The sequence below is a fragment of the Calliopsis andreniformis genome, unplaced genomic scaffold (assembly GCF_051401765.1).
Source record: "Calliopsis andreniformis isolate RMS-2024a unplaced genomic scaffold, iyCalAndr_principal scaffold0022, whole genome shotgun sequence".
In the NCBI taxonomy this organism is placed as follows: Eukaryota; Metazoa; Arthropoda; class Insecta; order Hymenoptera; family Andrenidae; genus Calliopsis; species Calliopsis andreniformis.
This window is the reverse complement of record NW_027480432.1, coordinates 6,929,028-6,948,968: the sequence shown is the minus strand read 5'-3', so window position 1 is coordinate 6,948,968 and position 19,941 is coordinate 6,929,028. Positions and strand designations below refer to the sequence as shown.

At 40.0% G+C, this 19,941-nt stretch overlaps 1 protein-coding gene across 1 annotated transcript in view; it reads right to left on the bottom strand.

Moving 5' to 3' along the window:
* The window catches only part of LOC143186951 (tyrosine-protein kinase Dnt), a 116,896-nt gene that overhangs the window by 75,941 nt on the left and 21,014 nt on the right, over positions 1-19,941 (bottom strand). The window contains exon 2 of the mRNA XM_076390839.1: positions 1,340-1,467. Coding sequence (XP_076246954.1) covers positions 1,340-1,467 — 128 coding nt within the window. The remainder of the gene's footprint in view (positions 1-1,339; positions 1,468-19,941) is intronic.

Sequence of the window (19,941 nt, the reverse complement as noted above, 5' to 3'; positions counted from 1 at the left end):
TTAACGTTTAGCGCTCCTTCAGGGCTCAGCAAAGGGAGAAAGGGACCACGACTTTTCGCGTTTTCCTCGTCGCGCCAGTCCCTTCCGAAGGTTTCGGGGTGGCGTTTGGTTTCCTTGGTGATCGAAGGGAACTCACCGCCACGCTTTACATCAGCCACCCTTCCTCCGACCCCCTCTCGAACACAGCCTGTTTGTATTTCATATTGATAGAGTATTGATACAGCCCTCGCGTATAACCCCTCCGTTCTGCTCGCCCAACCCTCAGCTCGCCCCCAGCGAACCACTGCTATCAGTCCTGGTCTCGGGAGCGCAAACGAGCGTGCCGTGAGTTACCATTTCGGCTGGGTCACGTGTTTACTTCGTTCCGCATTGTTGCACCTCGCTAATGGCCAGTGGAAGCGTTTTCCTCGGCTACGTGACGATAGTGTGTATGGTTATGCGAGTGGAGGGGATGTGTGTGGAGTATCTTTGGACTAGGTGGTGGGAGATGGTGGAATGCATGATGGGCTTCTTTTGAGGCCTTTGGGAGCAATCGATGAGGTCGTAACTGGACGAGTTTTATGCAAATTCTTGTTTTTAGGAACAGGTAGAGAAGTGGGGCCTGGAAGCCTTGTTCTCAGATTAGTCAAGTTACTTGAATTCAAGTGGCTTGAATGATTCGAAGCAATTTGACCAATGTATAATGAAAGATTTGTTTATTCTAAATATCTGGTCCATTCTCTATAATCTGATCAGAAGAATCTACTATTTTTATAATTTCTCGAACTATGAATGTATATGAATTCCAAATTAAAACACATTTCTGTAAGTAGTATATGGAGTTTCTAGAAAACCACTAGACGTTGACCTCAAGAACATATATAATTCACATATTTTGTGGAACCATGATTATATAGAAACAAATTGTGTTAATTGATTATATAGAAATATCCTATCGACACGGAGTCCTCGCAAAAAATAAACTACACTGTCGACAAAATTTGTTCAAAATATCGAAAATGGAAAAAATATTTCGGACAATATAGTCAGTTGAGTGACCCTGTGCATACGCGCGTATTTAAAGCTTGTGATTGCGAGAGAAGCAGAATAAATGTGCATGCATGCGCGCCAGGTACACAAACAAATCGGATTACTAAAATTATTTTCCTAAAAAACTAGATCCACGTTCACAGAAACCTATTTTAACCCATTTCAAACGCCAGACAGATTCTACGTATATTACACTATCCATTGCAATGCCTCTGAAGCTTGCTTAATATCCAAACCACGATTTTTCAAAGAAATTAGAGTAAACTTATTTTTTCCTTTTTCTGTTTCTTTTTTTTATTTTTGGACTTACCGGCTGTCCAGCAAGGCTCTGCCAAGAGAATTCCAGATCCGCGATGTTCGCTGGTATTGGCACAATGAAGTTCATTGCGTAGGTATTGACCACCCCCTCTCTGACATAGTACAGCTCAGCTTCGAGTCCTGGCAACAGAACAGTAATTCATCGATTGGTTGATTAATTATGGAAAGGCTGCAGGTCGATGTAAACGAACGAGAGAAACTTTCCCTTCTGTTCGCCTTTGTGAGTCAGCTGAAGGAACCATGACGTGCTACCTTTCTGTCTATAGACAGTAGACATTCAGCGCAATCAAACCTGGCTGAATTTTATTTTACGTGAAGACAGGAGAGAATATTCTGCTGGAAATAATATCTGTATTTATAGGTTTTAATTGTGTTATTTATCGAAAGTACATAATCAAATATCATCTAGCCAGTAATCCATATTCCACTAGTTCTAGAAAAGATCATTAAACAGCTTCGTGATTTCACAAACATCCTCTCTCCTAAAAAGCTCAAACCAAAAAATACGAAACCAAAAAACTGATACTCTCAACAAAAACGAGCTCTTCCATTTACCAACCACCCACGAAAAGATACTCAAAAGAAATGACTCATAACGTTCGAAACGCCCCAGAGAGGTGTCCTCCTTAACACAGCCCACCCTCTCGCCCAGCCCAGACTTATCCAATGATTACTCTCGCTGCGTTAGCCCCGCTATAAGATCGTACCTCGAGGGCATGCACCGCGAAATAACCGCGAGTATTCCAGCAGGGAGAGCCAGCGAGTCCTCGACTCCTCTCCCAGCACTTTTATTCCCTCCCCGCGCGCGTTTCCTGGATCACGATCCACGAATGCCTCCGCGACGCAGCCAGCAGGCACGTTCCAGCTCTCGTTCACGGAAAATCTCGTAGACAGGCCAGGGTACACGATCTGAATTTCCTCGGGCGATCGGTGCGTCATCCGTCTGGCTTCACGTATGACTACGCAATTCGATATCTCGCTCGCGACAACATCCCCCCTCCCTCCAGCCTCTAGCACCGCGAAATCCACGACAGAGTCGAGCGTGTGCACGTGTAACAGTTTCGCCTGGCTGGGTTCACGCGCGCTCGGGGACCGAGGCTCGCGATAAGGTGCCTTTAAGGATAGGAGACACTCTGAATGTGGAATAGGTACGTCTCCAGCGAGAACGGTGCAACGAGAAGAGAAATGATTCCGAGATCTGGCCGATGTAAAGCACGTACCGAATGGAGTGTCCTTCCTGGGAATATGAATCGTGCTACGATATTCCACGACAAACAGGCGAGAGAGATATGCCCTGGTATCGGGGCAATTTTAAGCGGTTTAAGCGGGAGGATCCGCGAGCTGGGAGGTTGGGGCCTGGATATATGGCGGGGACGTGATTTCTGGGACACTTTTCGTGTTAATCTTCGGGAATTATGGGAGAGGCTGCTTGGAGCTGGGGAGTAGATATTTTTGGGAGCTTCTGGGATAATTAGCTGCGATAGTTTGTTTGGGGTTGCTCGCTGTATGCTTTTTGTAGCGTGTTTGTGGTGATATGGGATATGTTGAATCCTTTCGGTACAGAATTACTGGATTCAGGATCTTATATTTTCAGAATCCTATACTTTAACTATGGGCACTCAATTTTGAGTTAGAGAGAGGTTGATTATAACCTACTGATGTTAAGTATTTGGGAAATTAATATAATGTTAAGTATTTGGGAAATTAATATAATGTTAAGTATCTGGGAAATTAATATGATGTTAAGTATTTGGGAAATTAATATGATGTTAAGTATTTGGGAAATTAATATAACGTTAAGTATTTGGGAAATTAATATGATGTTAAGTATTTGGGAAATTAATATGATGTTAAGTATTTGGGAAATATGATGTTAATTGTAATGTAGGATCGAGGTATAAGTACATAAAAATCTGCAGTCTATAATCATCATTTTCTACATATTCTACTATGATTTGTGGAGACACATAAATTAGCAATTTCAAAATATTTTTTTATATTTGTAAAAGTAATAGTCTTCAGACATAAACTCAAGAAGAATCTAATTGAAAGATCGTTTGAATTTTCCCTCAAATTTCATCACTCTCCTCAGATCACGAAACACTCACTTATAGTAACTTGTAATTACACTGCAGATCTTCATGCATTTGTACAAAATTTTAGTACACAAAAAGATACACAATCCATATAATAAGCAAAAATTAAATATGCTTTGTATTACTTTGAGAGTGAAAGAAATTTTCAATTATATTTTATGTCTCTAGATATACTTCTAAAACTAGAAGCTTGCATAAACATCCACAGTCTACTTATAACGCCCAAATATTCATTACAAATATTCATTACCCACTCCTACGATTAAGATAAACACGCAGAAAAAATAATACCCAAACTGACATCAAGATCCAGTCAATCCAACTAAGAAGACCAACCACCTTCCTCCTCCTCGATAGGCCTGTAACGAAAGATCAACAGCAACGAGGGAAATTGATAGCAACAGTTCGCGAAGCAAAGTGTCAAACTAATCGGATTAATCCCCCAGCGTTTTGTTCCATCACGTTCGATTGGCGAAACGAGAACGTCCAATCAACGTCCATCGACGACGCCAGCTAACAACGAAATCCCCGTAAACAATGTAACAGCCGCCAGTTTGTTACGCGCAGCCTCGAAAATATAACAAGAGATGAAGACAATAACCGACTAGGTTACGGCCGCCACATTAAGCCCTTATTGCGCCAGGCGACAAATTATAACCCATAAAAGAAGTTTATCGCTGGGCAAGGCTGGAGCTGCTGGCCAAGTGGACGAGCTTTATAATTTCATTTACCCTCGAGCGAGCTCCCCCGCTGCAGGGTGTCGCTGTCTCGATGCGAAATCGTTGAGATATTTACACGTCGGTTTACCAGCCCCTGAACCAGGCCTGCTGGAATGCAGCACGCGTGCAGCGGAGAAAAGGGTTGCGCGTTTGGATGCAAACGGTGACGTTAGACGTGTCAGGGAAAAAGTGTCCCTGGCTCTGTGTGTGTTTGCCTAACGGAAGTACGTAATCAAGTGAACGTGGGACGCCTGCTGACACCCTGGGAGAATATTCCAGGGTGATGAATTTCGGGTGATTCCGCGAGGGACGTGTACAGCTGGCTCGATTGGATTAAGTTTTGGGAATGGGCGTCATCGTGAAGGAGGTTCTTATGGAGTGCTGCTTTGCATTGAGTCGAGGAGATTAGGGTGCTTTGTGGAGAATATTTCGGTGGGCTTGTGTTGAGGCATGCGTTTGTTTTTCTGGAGGGAGGTATTGCTGGAGGGATGAGGGAAATGAGGGCGCATTGGAGGAAATAGGAGGAAGGAATAGTGATTGGACTGATACTGATGCTGCTGGTGGTATTCAAAAAATTCGATGGCGAAGTGCTCAATGGGTAGTATTGAGAGGCAGCAATATTTAAGATATCGACAGTATTAACAGTTAACAGTGTTAACAATATATATATATATTTGGTATTGATTTTTAATACTAATTATTCTTAAAGAGATACTGAATGAACACTGTACTGTCTAACTATGGAGAAAAGCAGTAACTACAGAAAAATGTGAAACTGAATTTTCTGCATCTTTGGATACATTTTTTAATAAACACTGCTCTTATACCTAACCAATATTCCTTTCAGTAAAATTCTCTTTAGATACACTACCATCAATGAATGTTATTAATATCTAAATAAACTACCAGCCAGCTGAATTAATTGCCTCCATATTTAAAGCGCTACAGTAATAAAGGTGTACTAAATTTAAAATTAAGGCACAGTATCTTACAACCAAGACTCCAACCTGTAACTAAGAAAAAAGACCATGATCCTACGATGATTTTTCGCAGAGTTATCTACCTATTCTTGCCCCAAATTTTCCTATACCATAATTCTTTTTCAACAGTGTATTCAGAATTGTATTAAAATGTTTATACATTTATCTATTAAAATCCGTACATTCTTCCCAATAGTAACATAAATATACCATCTATTCTTCTACCATCAAGACCTTTCTAATCATTCCCTCTCAAGCTACAGATTCCACAGAGAAAAATAATCTTCGACCCACTTCTGGAGGCAAGGCAATTGCAATCAAACCCATCACAGATTTCTCAGAAATTCCTTCAGATGCGCGGCGATCGGACCCTCAGAAGGTCACGAAGCGATTTATCAATTTAGCCCAGAGATCGTGGTCGTAAGGATCCGCAAAGAGGGCTGCTCGTCTTATTCCTGTGGGAGCAGCGATGGCATATGAGAAGAGCGCGAGAACCAGGAAGATGGGTTTATGGGTTTTCTCGGCGAGCTGTCGATGACTGCCTCTTCCACCCGTGCTAAGTAGAAAATCATGTCTGCCGTATGAACGGGCAGCCGCTACTAGCATCCACTTCAGACTACTAATGTCGAGGGAATGCTTGCATCCTAAATGGGAGACTGAAACCTGGCAAGACGAACTCGATGCATTTCTCGAAGTTACATCAAGATAATGCGAGGACGTCGTCTCATTCGGATTAGCAATTCCGATTGGCGTTGCTCCCTATCCTGCTAGGAACTCGCCGAACGTCTTCTCATTCCCAAATTACGTTGCACTTAGCAGATTATGCTGGGGAAAGGCCTTCTTTTAGATTCGTTTCGCGATTGTTTCAACACGTTCCTGTGAATATGACGATTTTTGTGGAAGAAAGGGATTTTTTTTCTTTTTATTGTATGGGTTTGCAGATTAGTCGAGAGTTGTTTTAAGTGTGAAGAGTCTGGGTTAATGTTCATATTGAGGAGCTTTTTTACTGGATTTGTGTGGGCACAGAGTGTGTTGAAGCATTTTGTGTAGCTGGTCTGTGTGCGTTATTGAAGGGGAATTATGGGCGAAGAAATGGGTGTTGGAATTGTGAAAAGTGATTTAATATAGATGAATGTTAAAGCTAACTGCAAGTAGAGTAAGTAGAGCAAGTCAGACATAGAAAATTCAGTGGAATAGGTAAAAATACCAAGTCAGACACACTGAATTGAGTAGAATAAGTAGAATAAATTCTAAATCAGACACAATAAATCCAGTGAAACAAGTAGAGTAAGTTCCAAGTCAGACACAGAAGATTCAGTAGAATAAGTAAAGGAAATACCAAATCAGACACACTGAATTGAGTAGAATAAATTCTAAATCAGACACAATAAATCCAGTGGAACAAGTAGAGTAAGTTCCAAGTCAGACACAGAAGATTCAGTAGAATAAGTAAAGGATATACCAAGTCAGGCACACTGAATTGAGTAGAATAAGGAGAATAAATTCTAAATCAGATACAATAAATCCAGTGAAACAAGTAGAGTAAGTTCCAAGTCAGACACAGAAGATTCAGTAGAATAAGTAAAGGATATACCAAGTCAGGCACACTGAATTGAGTAGAATAAGGAGAATAAATTCTAAATCAGATACAATAAATCCAGTGAAACAAGTAGAGTAAGTTCCAAGTCAGGCACAGAAGATTCAGTAGAATAAGTAAAGGATATACCAAGTCAGACACACTGAATTGAGTAGAATAAATTCTAAATCAGCCACAATAAATCCAGTGAAACAAGTAGAGTAAGTTCCAAGTCAGACACAGAAGATTCAGTAGAATAAATAAAATAAATACCAAGTCAGACACACTGAATTGAATAAAATAAGCAAAATAGGACCCAAGTCAGACATATTTCACACGTATTCTAGTCATATTAACAGCAATTAAAAATTTCTAACACTTTTCACCAAAGACCCTCTATAATAATACTTTATTCCACAATCCTCTAGAGTCTCCTCCTCCAAATAAAACTACCCCCTCAACATATTTTTACCCAACCAAAACACACCACGCTGTATCCAATATCTCCCTCCCACTCACGAATCAGAAGCTCTCAGTTAACTTTCTTTCCTACTAAAACCTGTTTGTCTTTATTAACAAGCTTCCCCTACATTCCCATGCAAACACATCGCGAAGTAACAAGGTTCCATTACGTCCTGCCCCTCCTTGTGGAAGCGATCGAGTCCATTTACGAATGAATAAACAAAAGGAAACAGAGTTTACAGACGCGAGATTAGTTCCAGGGTGTGCAGCGGCGCCGAAATCCCTGTAGAGTTTTTCACCCTCGATTCTCAAGACGCCTCGAATTTCCGTCCCAGACGAGCGTATCGTATCGCGTTCCCCTATTGGCCAGGATACGTCTCCTACCGGAGATGTTATGTCCTTAATGTGTTTACCTTGGCTCCTGACCCTGAATCAACCGCCTTCTGACTCCACGCTTGGAACACGCGTCTACTCGCCTCGTGTTTGCGCCCTTTTCCTGATTGGTTCGCGTTTAATAGAAGTAGTAATACAGGGTGTTTCAGAAAGGGTGTAGAGGCTGTTAGTTTGATGGGTTCATAGGTCATTCTGGCAAAGGAGGTTCAACTTTGTGATGTTCTACAGGTCTGTTCTGTCTTTTCTATGGAAACCAAGTTTATTTCCTGTCTAGCTATTATTACTATTATGTTGGGGATTATGAGTAAGTGTGGAGAATTTATTGATATTTTGTGAAAGCAGTACTCTGATTCCTCTGTATCTTAGGGCTTTAAATCTGTGGTTGTAAAGAGTTTGAGTTAAGCCCTTAATTAACATCTAGAATATAGAATTTATGTTTTTATGTTTACATTTATAAATAAAGATCCTAAAAGACACAAGTATGGAAGACAGTATTGAAGCTGAAAGCTTTAAACGTCAATATCTCGAAAATAAAAACATGTGACTTAGATCGTCCTGCCTTGGGACCATAGAAATAACTGAAAAATATGTTTAACGAAAAAATACTTAAAATTAATGTATCTATACGTGAAACTAACAGTCAGATGATTCTATAATTTTACAGATACATTGACAAGCAGTAATAGAACAAAGAAGTTTAAATACATTTTCTCGTATCTCCTATGATTTAATTTTCAAAAATGTGGTTCATTAAAATATGAAAATAAAAATGACAAAATTACATTTAGAATGCTAAAATCTTATTAAAAAATACATCTACTCGAAAAAGATTATCTTTATTGAAATAGTTAGCTGCTTCTCCCCTGTTTGAACACAAATTCCTTTTTCCTGCGTTATGAAAGTCTGCAAAGATATTTTAGGATTTGGTATCAACTGGTTCACTGTGCATAAAACTATTTCTGAGGAAATTACTTATTACGTGTTATACGTTTATTATGGCAGAGGAATATACAACTACGCGCGACTCGTATGCGTGCACTTCAAACTCAATTTGACGTCGCATCACGCTATGATACAACGCCAATTTCTATGCTAATTCAATTTACCGCGCGTACGTCGCTAGAACCAGATTCTCTACTTCTCTTTCAAACAGAATTAAACACTCGAAACGAAGCTGAAATTAATCGGGACTCCCGTAAACATAAAATGGTAATTACATCATTCATTAAAATATACTTCGTTAAAGTATTATTGTCCTCTTTTCGACGGGAAAACGCGAGATGAAACGAACGCAGTTTTCATTTTTCACGAAATTAACAATCAATTAAAAGGTGCTGAATTATTCCTGAGGGCGTAACAAGCTTTCTCTTCGCTTCACTTTTAATGAAAAATCATTGCCTTTAAAGGACATAAACTTTTCATACCATATTCTCGTTTATGAGTTACTTTATGACCAAAATAACTCACTTATACAGAAGGTGAAAATATGTTTGCGTTATCTGAAAATCGAACTGTTCAAAAATTCTATATGCTCGCCACACGGTTCTAATATAAAGGGGAAAAAATTCGCACGACTTTAATTTACATTTATAATGAACGAAACGTGTCAGAGCAGGAAGTGCGTTGGCCCAATATGGCGAGCTATACGATGCAAAGTTCATATTGTCCGAAACAACGAACCACAGTCGTCGTAAACTTTGCCAGCTGCGAACTATTGCATCTAGCTTAATTGGTCAATTAAGACCAATTAAATGGTTTTCGACGGAACTTGACCTGAATGATAATGCAATGTGAAATCTTGTAAATCAGGTTAATCGTAAAATGCTCTCAGTTCTGAGAATTGAATCAAATATTTCTGAATTCAGAATTACTGAAAATATATAAACAAAATTTCTATTTATTAGTATCATAATTATAGAGTCTGTAATTTATTGTGATATTTAAATGTTATTTAGAAATTGAAATACAATGTTGTTAGCTGATACAATCGTTTATAAAATTAAAGGATCTGATTTATTCTACTAGGTCAGCTATGTCTGACTTTGGGCTTATTCTACTGATTTTTGTGTGTCTGACTTATTGCTTATTCTACTGGCTTGTCTATGTCTGACTTGATATTTATTCTACTGATTTCTTCCTGTGTCTAATTAGGGACTTATTCTATTGATTTCTGACTGGGTCTGACTTAAGAATTTTTTGTAAGGCTTGAAACAAAATTTTTACAAAAAATCAGTCCATCTTTTAACTGCTGTAACTTTGTGAAAACGAAGCGTACAACATTATATTTCGACTTATTTCGAAGGGTAAAAGTTCCACGTTTATACTCTACAATTTAACTTCTTGAAAGATTCTTTTTATGTCAGAAAAAGGGATGAAAAGTTTTTACAATGAATTTGCATTAGGAAACCTCCCCTTTTATAACGACTTTCTAAAACCCAGTGTACTATTTTTCATCCCCATTTCATTGCACTTCGTATTAAACGTGTATCACGAAAGATCCCAATCACCCTGCACGTTTTCAGAATTCATCCCCCAAAATTTGCAGCAAGCTGTACATCCATCTGCTTCAAATTCCCCATCACGGCCACTCGTAACCTTCGACAAATCCGACGGTGGTTACACCGTGAAACGGCGAGGGAGCAGCGAGCATCGCGCGCGAATCAGCGAGCCAGCTCGTCGACGAGACCAAAGTTGACAACGATAACAAGATAGACGGTGAAACTCCTCGAGCCCCCGCGACGATTGTCGCGATAACGAGATTTTCCAGAATCGGCGGGAATGAAATTAACATCTATCGATTACACGCGACGCGGAGTCTGGTTGACTCATGAAAATGTAACGATAACAGTTACGTGAACTCCAGTAGTTTTCTCTAAACTTTGTCAGCCGTAACTAAATTCCATCGAATCAACGGAACTTTCGTCCCCCCCCTCCGACGCTCGCGTTGCCAGACGCCGACCGAATCGGGGAATTCGAGGAAAAGTTTCGAGATTAGCGTCCCCGTGATCGTATAAATGGGCTGAAAGCGAGAAGGGACTGAAAGTATATCAAATCTCGAGCGTTACCGATAGTCTGGCGAGCCAGATTGTTGGGAATACGGAGTTGACTCCTCGTCGAGTTGATATTACTTTATTTCTTTTTTGTTCGATTAACCGAGCGAGTTTCAGTAGAGAAAGGAAATTGTAGAGAGTGTCCTAAATAGGTTTTAGGAAAATCTTTGCCAGCTGATGAAATGAGAAATTGTTTAGGTATTTATTATTTTCGGTAGGAAAATAGTTTTCTGAATGTACAATAGGAATGAGCCTCAGAAATAAGTCAGGCACATATAGGATTCATTAGAATAAGTATTAAGCCAGGCATATTCAAAGATTAGTAGAATAAGTGTTAAGTCAGACACTAACAGGAATCAATGTAATAAGGCCTAAGTAAGATACATTGAAGTCAGTATAATAAGCCTGAAGCCAGACATAGAGAATTCAGTAGAATAAGTCATAAGCCAGCCACACAGGTCAGTAGAATAAGTCCTAAATCAGATACAAAAAGAAAGCAGTAGAATAAATCATAAGCCAGCCACACAGGTCAGTAGAATAAGTCCTAAATCAGATACAAAATGAAAGCAGTAGAATAAGTCATAAGTCAGCCACACAGGTCAGTAGAATAAGTCCTGAATCAGATACAAAAAGAAAGCAGTAGAATAAGTCATAAGTCGGCCACACAGGTCAGTATAATAAGTCCTGAATCAGACACAAAAAGAAAGCAGTAGAATAAGTCATAAGCCAGCCACACAGGTCAGTAGAATAAGTCCTGAATCAGACACAAAAAGAAAGCAGTAGAATAAGTCCCAAATTAGACGTACTGAAACTAGTAGAAGAAGCCTCAAGCCAGACGTAGATAAATCAATAGAATAAGTCCAAAATCAGACATACCTAAGCTAGTAGAATAAGTCCAAAATTAAACATATTTAAGCTAGTAGAATGAGTCCTAATTCAGAAGTAAATCAATTAGTAGAATAAGCCCCAAGTCAGACAAAGTAAATTCAGTAGAAGAATTCCAAAGACAAACATATTTTTCGTAAACTTTTCACACTTATCATGTCACGACAAAATATTTTATTAAATATATATGTCTTTTAACACAATGTCCTATTGAAACAGCTGCGCTATAAATTCTAAAAGGAGGTAGACAGTTTCTCTTAATCGTAGATCTTAATATTCCCACCTTCGATAGTTCACTAGACTTATTTCATCCGAGTCATTTAACGCGACGGAATTCACGCTCTCGCGCTTCTGGCGGCGTCGAATGGAATTTCGGGATACTCATTTGTCCTAACCCGGCGCTCACAGTACGGCGTCACGTTGACTGGTCGAATTTGCAATAAAGAAGATAGATGAAACGAGGGGAATATCGCCGCCAGCTAATCTTTTGCTCCGCCGTTTCTCATTGTTTTCCTCTCTCATTCGTTATTCATTAAAGTTCACTTTGCTTCGCCCGCTACGAGATACGGTGCACCGTTTTCGACAAACCCAAGGCCTTTAAACCTGATCCTCCTTCAAGCGTATTTCTTTAGACGGTATTCGTTTCATTTTCAATATTTTATTAGCCTTATAGGGAAATTCTGTTCAGATCTCGAATGCAAAGTACGTTTCTTGTTAGGTACTATTATGATAATATTCCTTTGTTTTTTATAAATAGATATAAATGTAGTAGTTATAGTACTCAATGCCAGATAATAAATTGATTGTGTATGCAGGGATAGATTACACACGTAAATATTCTATTTCTTGATCTGACAGATTTTATGATTTCTGTAGATTCAAATATTGAAGTATTCAAATATTCAAGTATTTAAGTATATCACATATATCAGAGTAGATCAAGTTTATCAAGTATAACATGTCAAGTATGTCAAATATGTCAAATATATCAAGTATGTCAAGTATGTCAAGTATGTCAAGTATGTCAAGTATGTCACGTATGTCAAGTATGTCAAGTATGTCAAGTATGTCAAGTATGTCAAGTATGTTAAGTATGTCGAGGTTGTCAAGTATGTCAAGTATTCCAAGCATATCAAGTATATGAAACCTAAACTATGTCAAATATATTAAGTATATCAATCATATCAAATATGTCAAGTATATGAAACCTAAACTATATCAAATATATCAAGTATATCAAGCATATCAAACATGTCAAGTATATGAAACCTAAACTATATCAAATATATCAAGTATATCAAGCATATCAAACATGTCAAGTATATCAAGCATATTAAGTACATCATGTCAAGTGTGTCAAGTATGTCAAATATGCCAAGTACGCAAAGTATATCAAGTATGTCAAGTATGTCAAGTATGTCAAGTATTTCAAGTACTTCAAGTATTTCAAGTATTTCAAGTATTTCAAGTATGTCAAGTATGCCAAGTATATCCTGTATATTAAATATACCAAGGATATCATGCATTCAAGTATTCAAGTATAGAAAATGGATACATCAATAAACCTAATATTCAAATCTCGATAAAAGACCCGCAACTAAGCAGAGTATTCTACACTAACGTAACACAGCTTAATCATTTTCCGAACCAATTAACAACACAACACAATTAACAGCGTGGAACAAGTTCACGATTACGGTCGCGCAAACACGCCCTTTTAATATTCCCTCCGCTTAATAAGATGTAAGCGGGCGTTCCTTTGTCGGCAGAGGCCGCGGCGGATTTCCAGGAAACACTAAGCCCAGGAAAGCTTCAAGGGAGTCTTACACCCCGCGGCGTCTTGGCTGACGGAGCCTCTGTATACTCAATATTCTCCTCGGTCGTTAACCCCTCCCGAAATTCCTTTAATCCGCCATAATCGCGGCATGATATTTTCATAATCTTCCTCCAACTTTTACAGTCTATTGCAGCGTCAACCGCGCGCCCAAAGTGGCCCGTTTAGAACCTCCCAGCCGTCCTTAACGTCGAACGCTGTCGAGATCCAAGAGCAGAGGAGAAGCGAGAGAGACAGAGGAAGAGAAAAAGGAAATGGGGGGTCATTCCAGCAGGCTGGCGTTACTTTCCGCAAATTATCTCGCCAGTGAGAGCCCAGAGCACTTCGTCTGAAAATTATCTGCGCCTATCCACCTCTCCCACGTCGCCTACTGAAAATTCCCCTGCTCTCAGTCTGTTCTCAGCCCTCGCCATCCGCCTTTCCACGACGATCTCGCGCTCGAAGGGGTTGCGCGGGCTGCAGTTGCGTCCGATCGTTTGTGGAAAAAGCGAAAAGGAGGCGCCACGAGGAATCTGCGCGAGGGACGAGGTGGAAGGAGACGGTGAGGCGGGTGGAGGGAGAGGACACGCTGCTGTACCAGAGGGAGAATCATTGTTTCCCCGAGTGGGCCGCAAAAGAGCGTCGTCGAGTTAGAGGGATGTTTGTCTTTAATTAAAATCAGTCGCAACCCGTTTCACGTGCTCTGACAATCCTCCCTTTTCGAGACCGCGCTCGTCACTTTGCCCTATCTCCCTCAGCCACTTACTGGTTTGTCAAGCAGAATTCTTAATATTCAATTATTCCGCGAGGCTTTTAAATAGTTGTGCAGGCTTCCCGGTTCCAGTTTGGTTTGAATCGATCCAGGGAGATGGGAAGTTTATCTTTACGGAAGGAGCAAGTTTTAATTCCCTTGTGGTATGTACCGAAGGGGTATGAAAGTTAGGGATGAGGGAGATGGGTCTGGGCTAAGTCCAGGGCTGGGTCAGGTGTAGATTTGAGTTAGATACAGATTAGGTCTGGGTCTGGATTCGGTCTAGGTCTAATTTAGGTCTGGATAAGGTCTCCAGGATTTAGGTATAGGTCTGGGCTAGGTCCAGGTATGAATTAAGTTTAGGTTTGGATTAGATACAGCTTAGGTCTAGGTCTAAGTTTGATGTAGGTCTCTAGAATTTAGGTCTAGATCTAGGTTAGGTCCACGTATGAATTATGTCTAGGTTTGGATTAGGTACATCTTAGGTATAGGTCTAAGTTTGATCTAGGTCTTCAGGATTTAGGTATAGGTTTGGGTTAGGTCCAGGTATGAATTAAGTGTAGGTTTGGATTAGATACGCCTTAGGTCTAGGTCTAAGTTTGGTCTAGGTCTGGATAAGGCCTCCAATATTTGGTTATAGGTCTGGCTTAGGTACAGGTATAAATTAAGTCTAGGTTTGCATTAGATACAGCTTAGATCGAGGTCTGAATACAGTTTCCAGGATGTTGTTAGATATAGATCTGGGTTAAGGCCAAGTATGGGTTGAGTTTAGGTTTGGATTAGATACAGCTTAGGTCTAGGTCTAAGTTTGGCCTTAAGTCTATGTCTGGGTTTGGTCTCCTGGATTTAGGTACAGGTCAAGGTTAGGCCCAGGTATGAATTAAGTCCATGTTTGGATTAGATACAGCTTAGGTCTAGGTCTACGTTTGATCTAGGTCTGAATACAGGTTCCAGGATTTAGTTAAGTATAGGTCTAGGTTAGAGCCAAGTATATGTTGAGTTTATGTTTGGATTAGATACAGCTTAGGTGTAGGTCTAAGTTTTGCAAATTTCCCATTAATTGTGTCCCTTCAGAAGGGTGAATCAAATGCAAAAATTGAAAACAGGTACAGTAATGTCTTTTTACTCTGCAAATGTCTGATCACTTTAGTGTCTCCGAGTTTTCGTGACTGGATTCAGGCATTGAGCTGCAGCGCCTAATATCTGACAAACGAATAACATAAAAAACTAAATAACAGCACATTTGACATATCTTTACTGATATCTCGGATGAGATACAGCAGAGCCTCTACTGTCGGGTAATGAAGTGAGCATATATATCCTGTTCCTCGCTATAAACTTTTCATCACGAACTTAGAATCCTATAGCAGGAACTTCGCCAGTAAATCTCGCCATAAAACGGATCACACTTTCAATCTCCTAAACACAACAACCGTACACTAAACTTGGCGAAAGAAGTGTTAAGACGATAATTCCCAAATAATACGCTTCATTGTCTGAAAAGTTCCATAGACACACCATAGAATCTCGCTGAATCGTCTTTCATTTCACGCGATCGCAATGACGACGCAGCAAACTCGCGGCGTCCCTTTTTTTCGCGTTCATCCTTTTACATCCCATCTCTGACGCTTTTCTTCCTTTCCTCTTTCCACGTGTTCACGGCTGCGATTATTTACCAGCTGCCAATTATTGTCGAGTGCGACACTGAATACCCCTGGTCTTCGCTATACACCTGTGAGCGTCGAGAATGGTTCCAGCGCGCGGAAAACGGCGTCAATGTGAACTGAAGCTCGAAAAACAGGCTGCAGTTAATTGTGAAAGTTGAGGGAAATGTTCCGCGACACTGAGACACCTTTTTAGCTGGGTCGTTAGCTATCACGCGTCACTGTAATCTCGTGGCGGTGACAGGAGGCATACAAGCACCTCGCTTTTTGTTACACCAGCGTTTTCACTTGGAAGAGAAATTTTATTTGAAATCAGGAGGTCTTGAAGAGTTCGGAAGTTATGGTAGGTTTGGAAGTTCTACAAGTTTTGAGTGTCTTGAATGTTTTGAAACTCTTGGAAGTACTTTAAGTCTTCATTATTTTCTATAATTTTTCCTTATTTAATTATTTTCCTCGTTATTTTTATGAGATAAGGAAAAATTCAAGAATCTCAGACTGTTTTAATAAAATAATTAAAAATACAATAGTGTCTCCAGGTCTATGGGTTCATTTCTTCCTTTAGGAGTAAGATAAATCTTCTAAAGAAAAAGAGACTGGAATCAAATAGTTAAAGCTGAAGAAAATCAGTGAATTGTGTAATTACGATACTCAAAAATTGCACAGGACAGTGAACTGAGTAATTATAATTTCCAAAAACTGTATAACTCACTGAACTGCATAATTCCGCTTCTGAGACCCTAAATTGCATAATTATAGAGACAATTCCTCACTTATGACCCAGTCTAGCACTTAGAAAACTAAAATTCCCACATGCAGTTCTAATTCCACCAAAAACCCTACGATCTCTCAAAAAATCACACACCGAGAAGTCTCCAACAGCCAAATCACCCTCGATCACAAACATTGACGCCTATCTCCATCGAAAGAACACAGAGCGTCTACTACTTCAACGGAAATCCTCTATTTCACCGCGGAATCACGCACCTAAAACGCTGCCATAAAATCAGGGGACCAAGCACGTATAAAATCTCCAATCAAATCCTCAGGCAGGAATTTCGATCACCATTCCGCGGCGTTCCTTCTATAACAACCGCGTTTAAGACCCCCGCCCCGACTTACACAACCGTCAACGAAAACATTCATTAAGCTGTTCTGCTGGCCTCGCTCGAATAACTGCGCCCGATCCTCGACGATCGTTGTCACGTTGATCGATCCGATTGCTCTTCGAGTGGCGCGGCCGAGATACGAGTGGTTTCGGTAAGTGCAAGTCGTGAAACTCGATCAACGCGACGACACTCGCGCGAGGAGATCGATCGAGGCCCTCCGTGGACAGGAACGAGGGCGATGGGCTCGTTAGAAGAACCCTGGCTAAAGAGCCCAGGCCATTCAAAGGGAGGAGGGAGGAGAGAGTGACTGTGGACCGCTGCTCGCTTAAAAATGACACACGGAGGCGTAATTATCGACAATTATCGTCCCCCCTCTTCGTTCTTTCGTGGCTCGCGGGGGAAACGATTGAGCCTGGGGATGATTTGTCAGGCGTCGATGACTGTATCCACTAGGGCGAATTCACGCTCTGTTAGGCCAGGTGAGGAAGAAAGTAACGGGGAAACTGGGGTGTGCTTCTTTTGTTTGTTTTCTAGCTGGAGAGATTGTCTGTTTTATCGGGTCGCTGACCTGTGAACCCTGTTAGGTACGATTGGCAGACTTGTTTGCTTTATGAAGGGTTTTTGTGAGATTCGTAGAATTGCTGGCTTTAATTGAAGTGAGGTGAAGTAAGCCTGTGTTGGTAGGGTTTGATGGAACTAGTTTGATATAGGTTCATTTCTTTGTTAACAAATTTATGGTAGAGAGTAGTGTTAGTTTTAGCTGAAATTTTGAAGTCTCAGGATATCAAAATATTAATATAAAATATTTAAATACCATATATGAAGAACGAAGTCTAGTTGCTACTATGAATCTAGTTTTTCAAATTAAATAGTACGCACACGTTTTACAATGATCGAAAAATTATTTAGAACAATTCTCTAAAATAGAACCACGACACGGTTTCCAAAATAATTTTTACAATATTGTAAAATGTGTACATATACGCTATTTAATTTTAAAAATATTATGGCATTCTACAAGTCACTAGAGTTGCCTCAGTGGAATTCCGCCTTAAGCGACATAAATTACACTTAAATTGGTGCAAATTATATTTCTGATAATACCTTTGCGCAAAAGTGCTGGAGGAAGAAAATGATTAAGAATTTGATCAATAGGCATTAGCATCTGATATTGCCTGAACACTTTTTAATCGAATTGGAATTACCAGCGATATTATGGAAGTGGTCCATCCTGTCTCGCTGTCGTCATTCCATTTTACCAGTTAATCGCCTGGAGTGGCACTCAAGTGTCCATTTACTGTCTATAATTGCAATTCGAGTGCCACCCCTTTCGCTGTCCACTTTTATACGTGTGTCTCTGTCCTCCGTTTTCTAATCTCCCTCTCTTATCAGACCTCTCTCCTTCCTCTTCCCTTAATTATATTTCCTTTCCCCATATGTGACTTTCATTGAGTGCCTTTTTCTCTCTTCTAATTTTTAATTTCATCGTTCTAGTTGATAGTTTCCTTTTCTTCATACTTTATTTCTTCAATCACTAGCTAAGGTTTTAAGATTTTTCAATTAATAAAAAAATAGATATTTTTGTTACTTCTGAATCATCTTTCACTCCAGAGTGCAAGACACTGAAATTACCAAAAAATTTGAGACTCATTTCAGATAGATTTATACCTGTTTTCGGATTTGGATTTTCCAGGGTTCAGATTTTGTGAAACTTTTTAAAGTAATTGATTCTCCTAATTCTAATCATAAATAAAAAATATATTTCCCTTCTTTCAAACTACGAACAAGGCTTCAGTATCCCCCTTTCCCTCGCTTTTAATAATAACTAAAAAAGTGTTTTCTCCTTCTTTCAAAGTACGAACGAAATCTCAACATTCTCCTTTCCCTCGCCTCTTCCCCTGCTTTGCTTAGGTTTTCCGCTATATCTTCTCTCCCGAACGACGCCGTTCACGTCCAACGCAGATTATTCGAGCAACTCCAGCTGCCATTCCCCAGTCCTCCCTTTCACAACTCGCACCCTTCCCGCGCGGCGCCTCCTATTTGGCGGTCAGAGACCAAATAAGATAGAGCCCCGCGTGGCAGCAGTCGAAAAAGTGTTCCTTCGGAGGAGGCACGCCAGCGGGAGGGACGAGGGGGGCGACGAACGAAGGAGAAAGCAAGAAAAGCGTATCAATTTGTCTGGAGGAAATAGCCGTCAATCGGCAACAGGCGGCAACTAAGTTGGGGGAGTCATACCTGACTCAACCGCAGCTCTCGCTGAATGGCAGAAGGAAATGGAGGGGCTTGTGAGAAAAACAACCCTTGTCGGATGGAGACACTTTATGATTTTTTGCGCGAGACATTCTAGTGGCCAGGAGTGAGACAATGCGATGGGATGTGGAGAGTGTTCCACAACAGGTGTCAGAAAGTTTGAAGAGATGATTTTATAGATAATATGTGCGAGGGAAAATAGAGTTCGAGGCTTCATTTTTGAGTTGGCGAGAATTAGAGGTACTCCTGAAGTGTGTGTTGACTGTGTCTGACTGGGAGAGTTATTCTACTGGCGGGCGTGTAGTAACTGAGCCAACCGCAGTTCTTGAAGTAGAATAAGAGCATTAAAATCAGACACGCCTCAAGCAAATTTTAGATATAAAGATACGTAATATGAAGACTGTACATCTTTATGCCTCTATGGGATTTTTAAATCTGTAGAAAGTTCGACAATAAGTATCAGAAATTGGAGGAGATCATCTATAGGAAAAATTAAGAGGATATAGTGTTTGAGATATTTTTTTGAGCTATTAAGATTTAGAGATACAACTGAAGTGTGTTTCAACTGTGTCTGACTAGAAAACTTATTCTACTGGCGGGCGTGTAGTAACTGAGCCAAGCGTAGTTCTTGCAAGTAGAATAAGACGATTATAATCAGACATACTTCAAGCAAATTTTAGATGTAGAAACACGTAATATATATAGATTGTGGCCCTTTATGCATATATGGGAAGTTTAAGCTTGTGAGAAGTTTCGTGCATTAGTCACGTTAAATGAAGTGCTTACAGTAGAATATGATCGTTATAGTCAGACATGCTTGAAACAAATTCTAGATATAAGAATGTAATA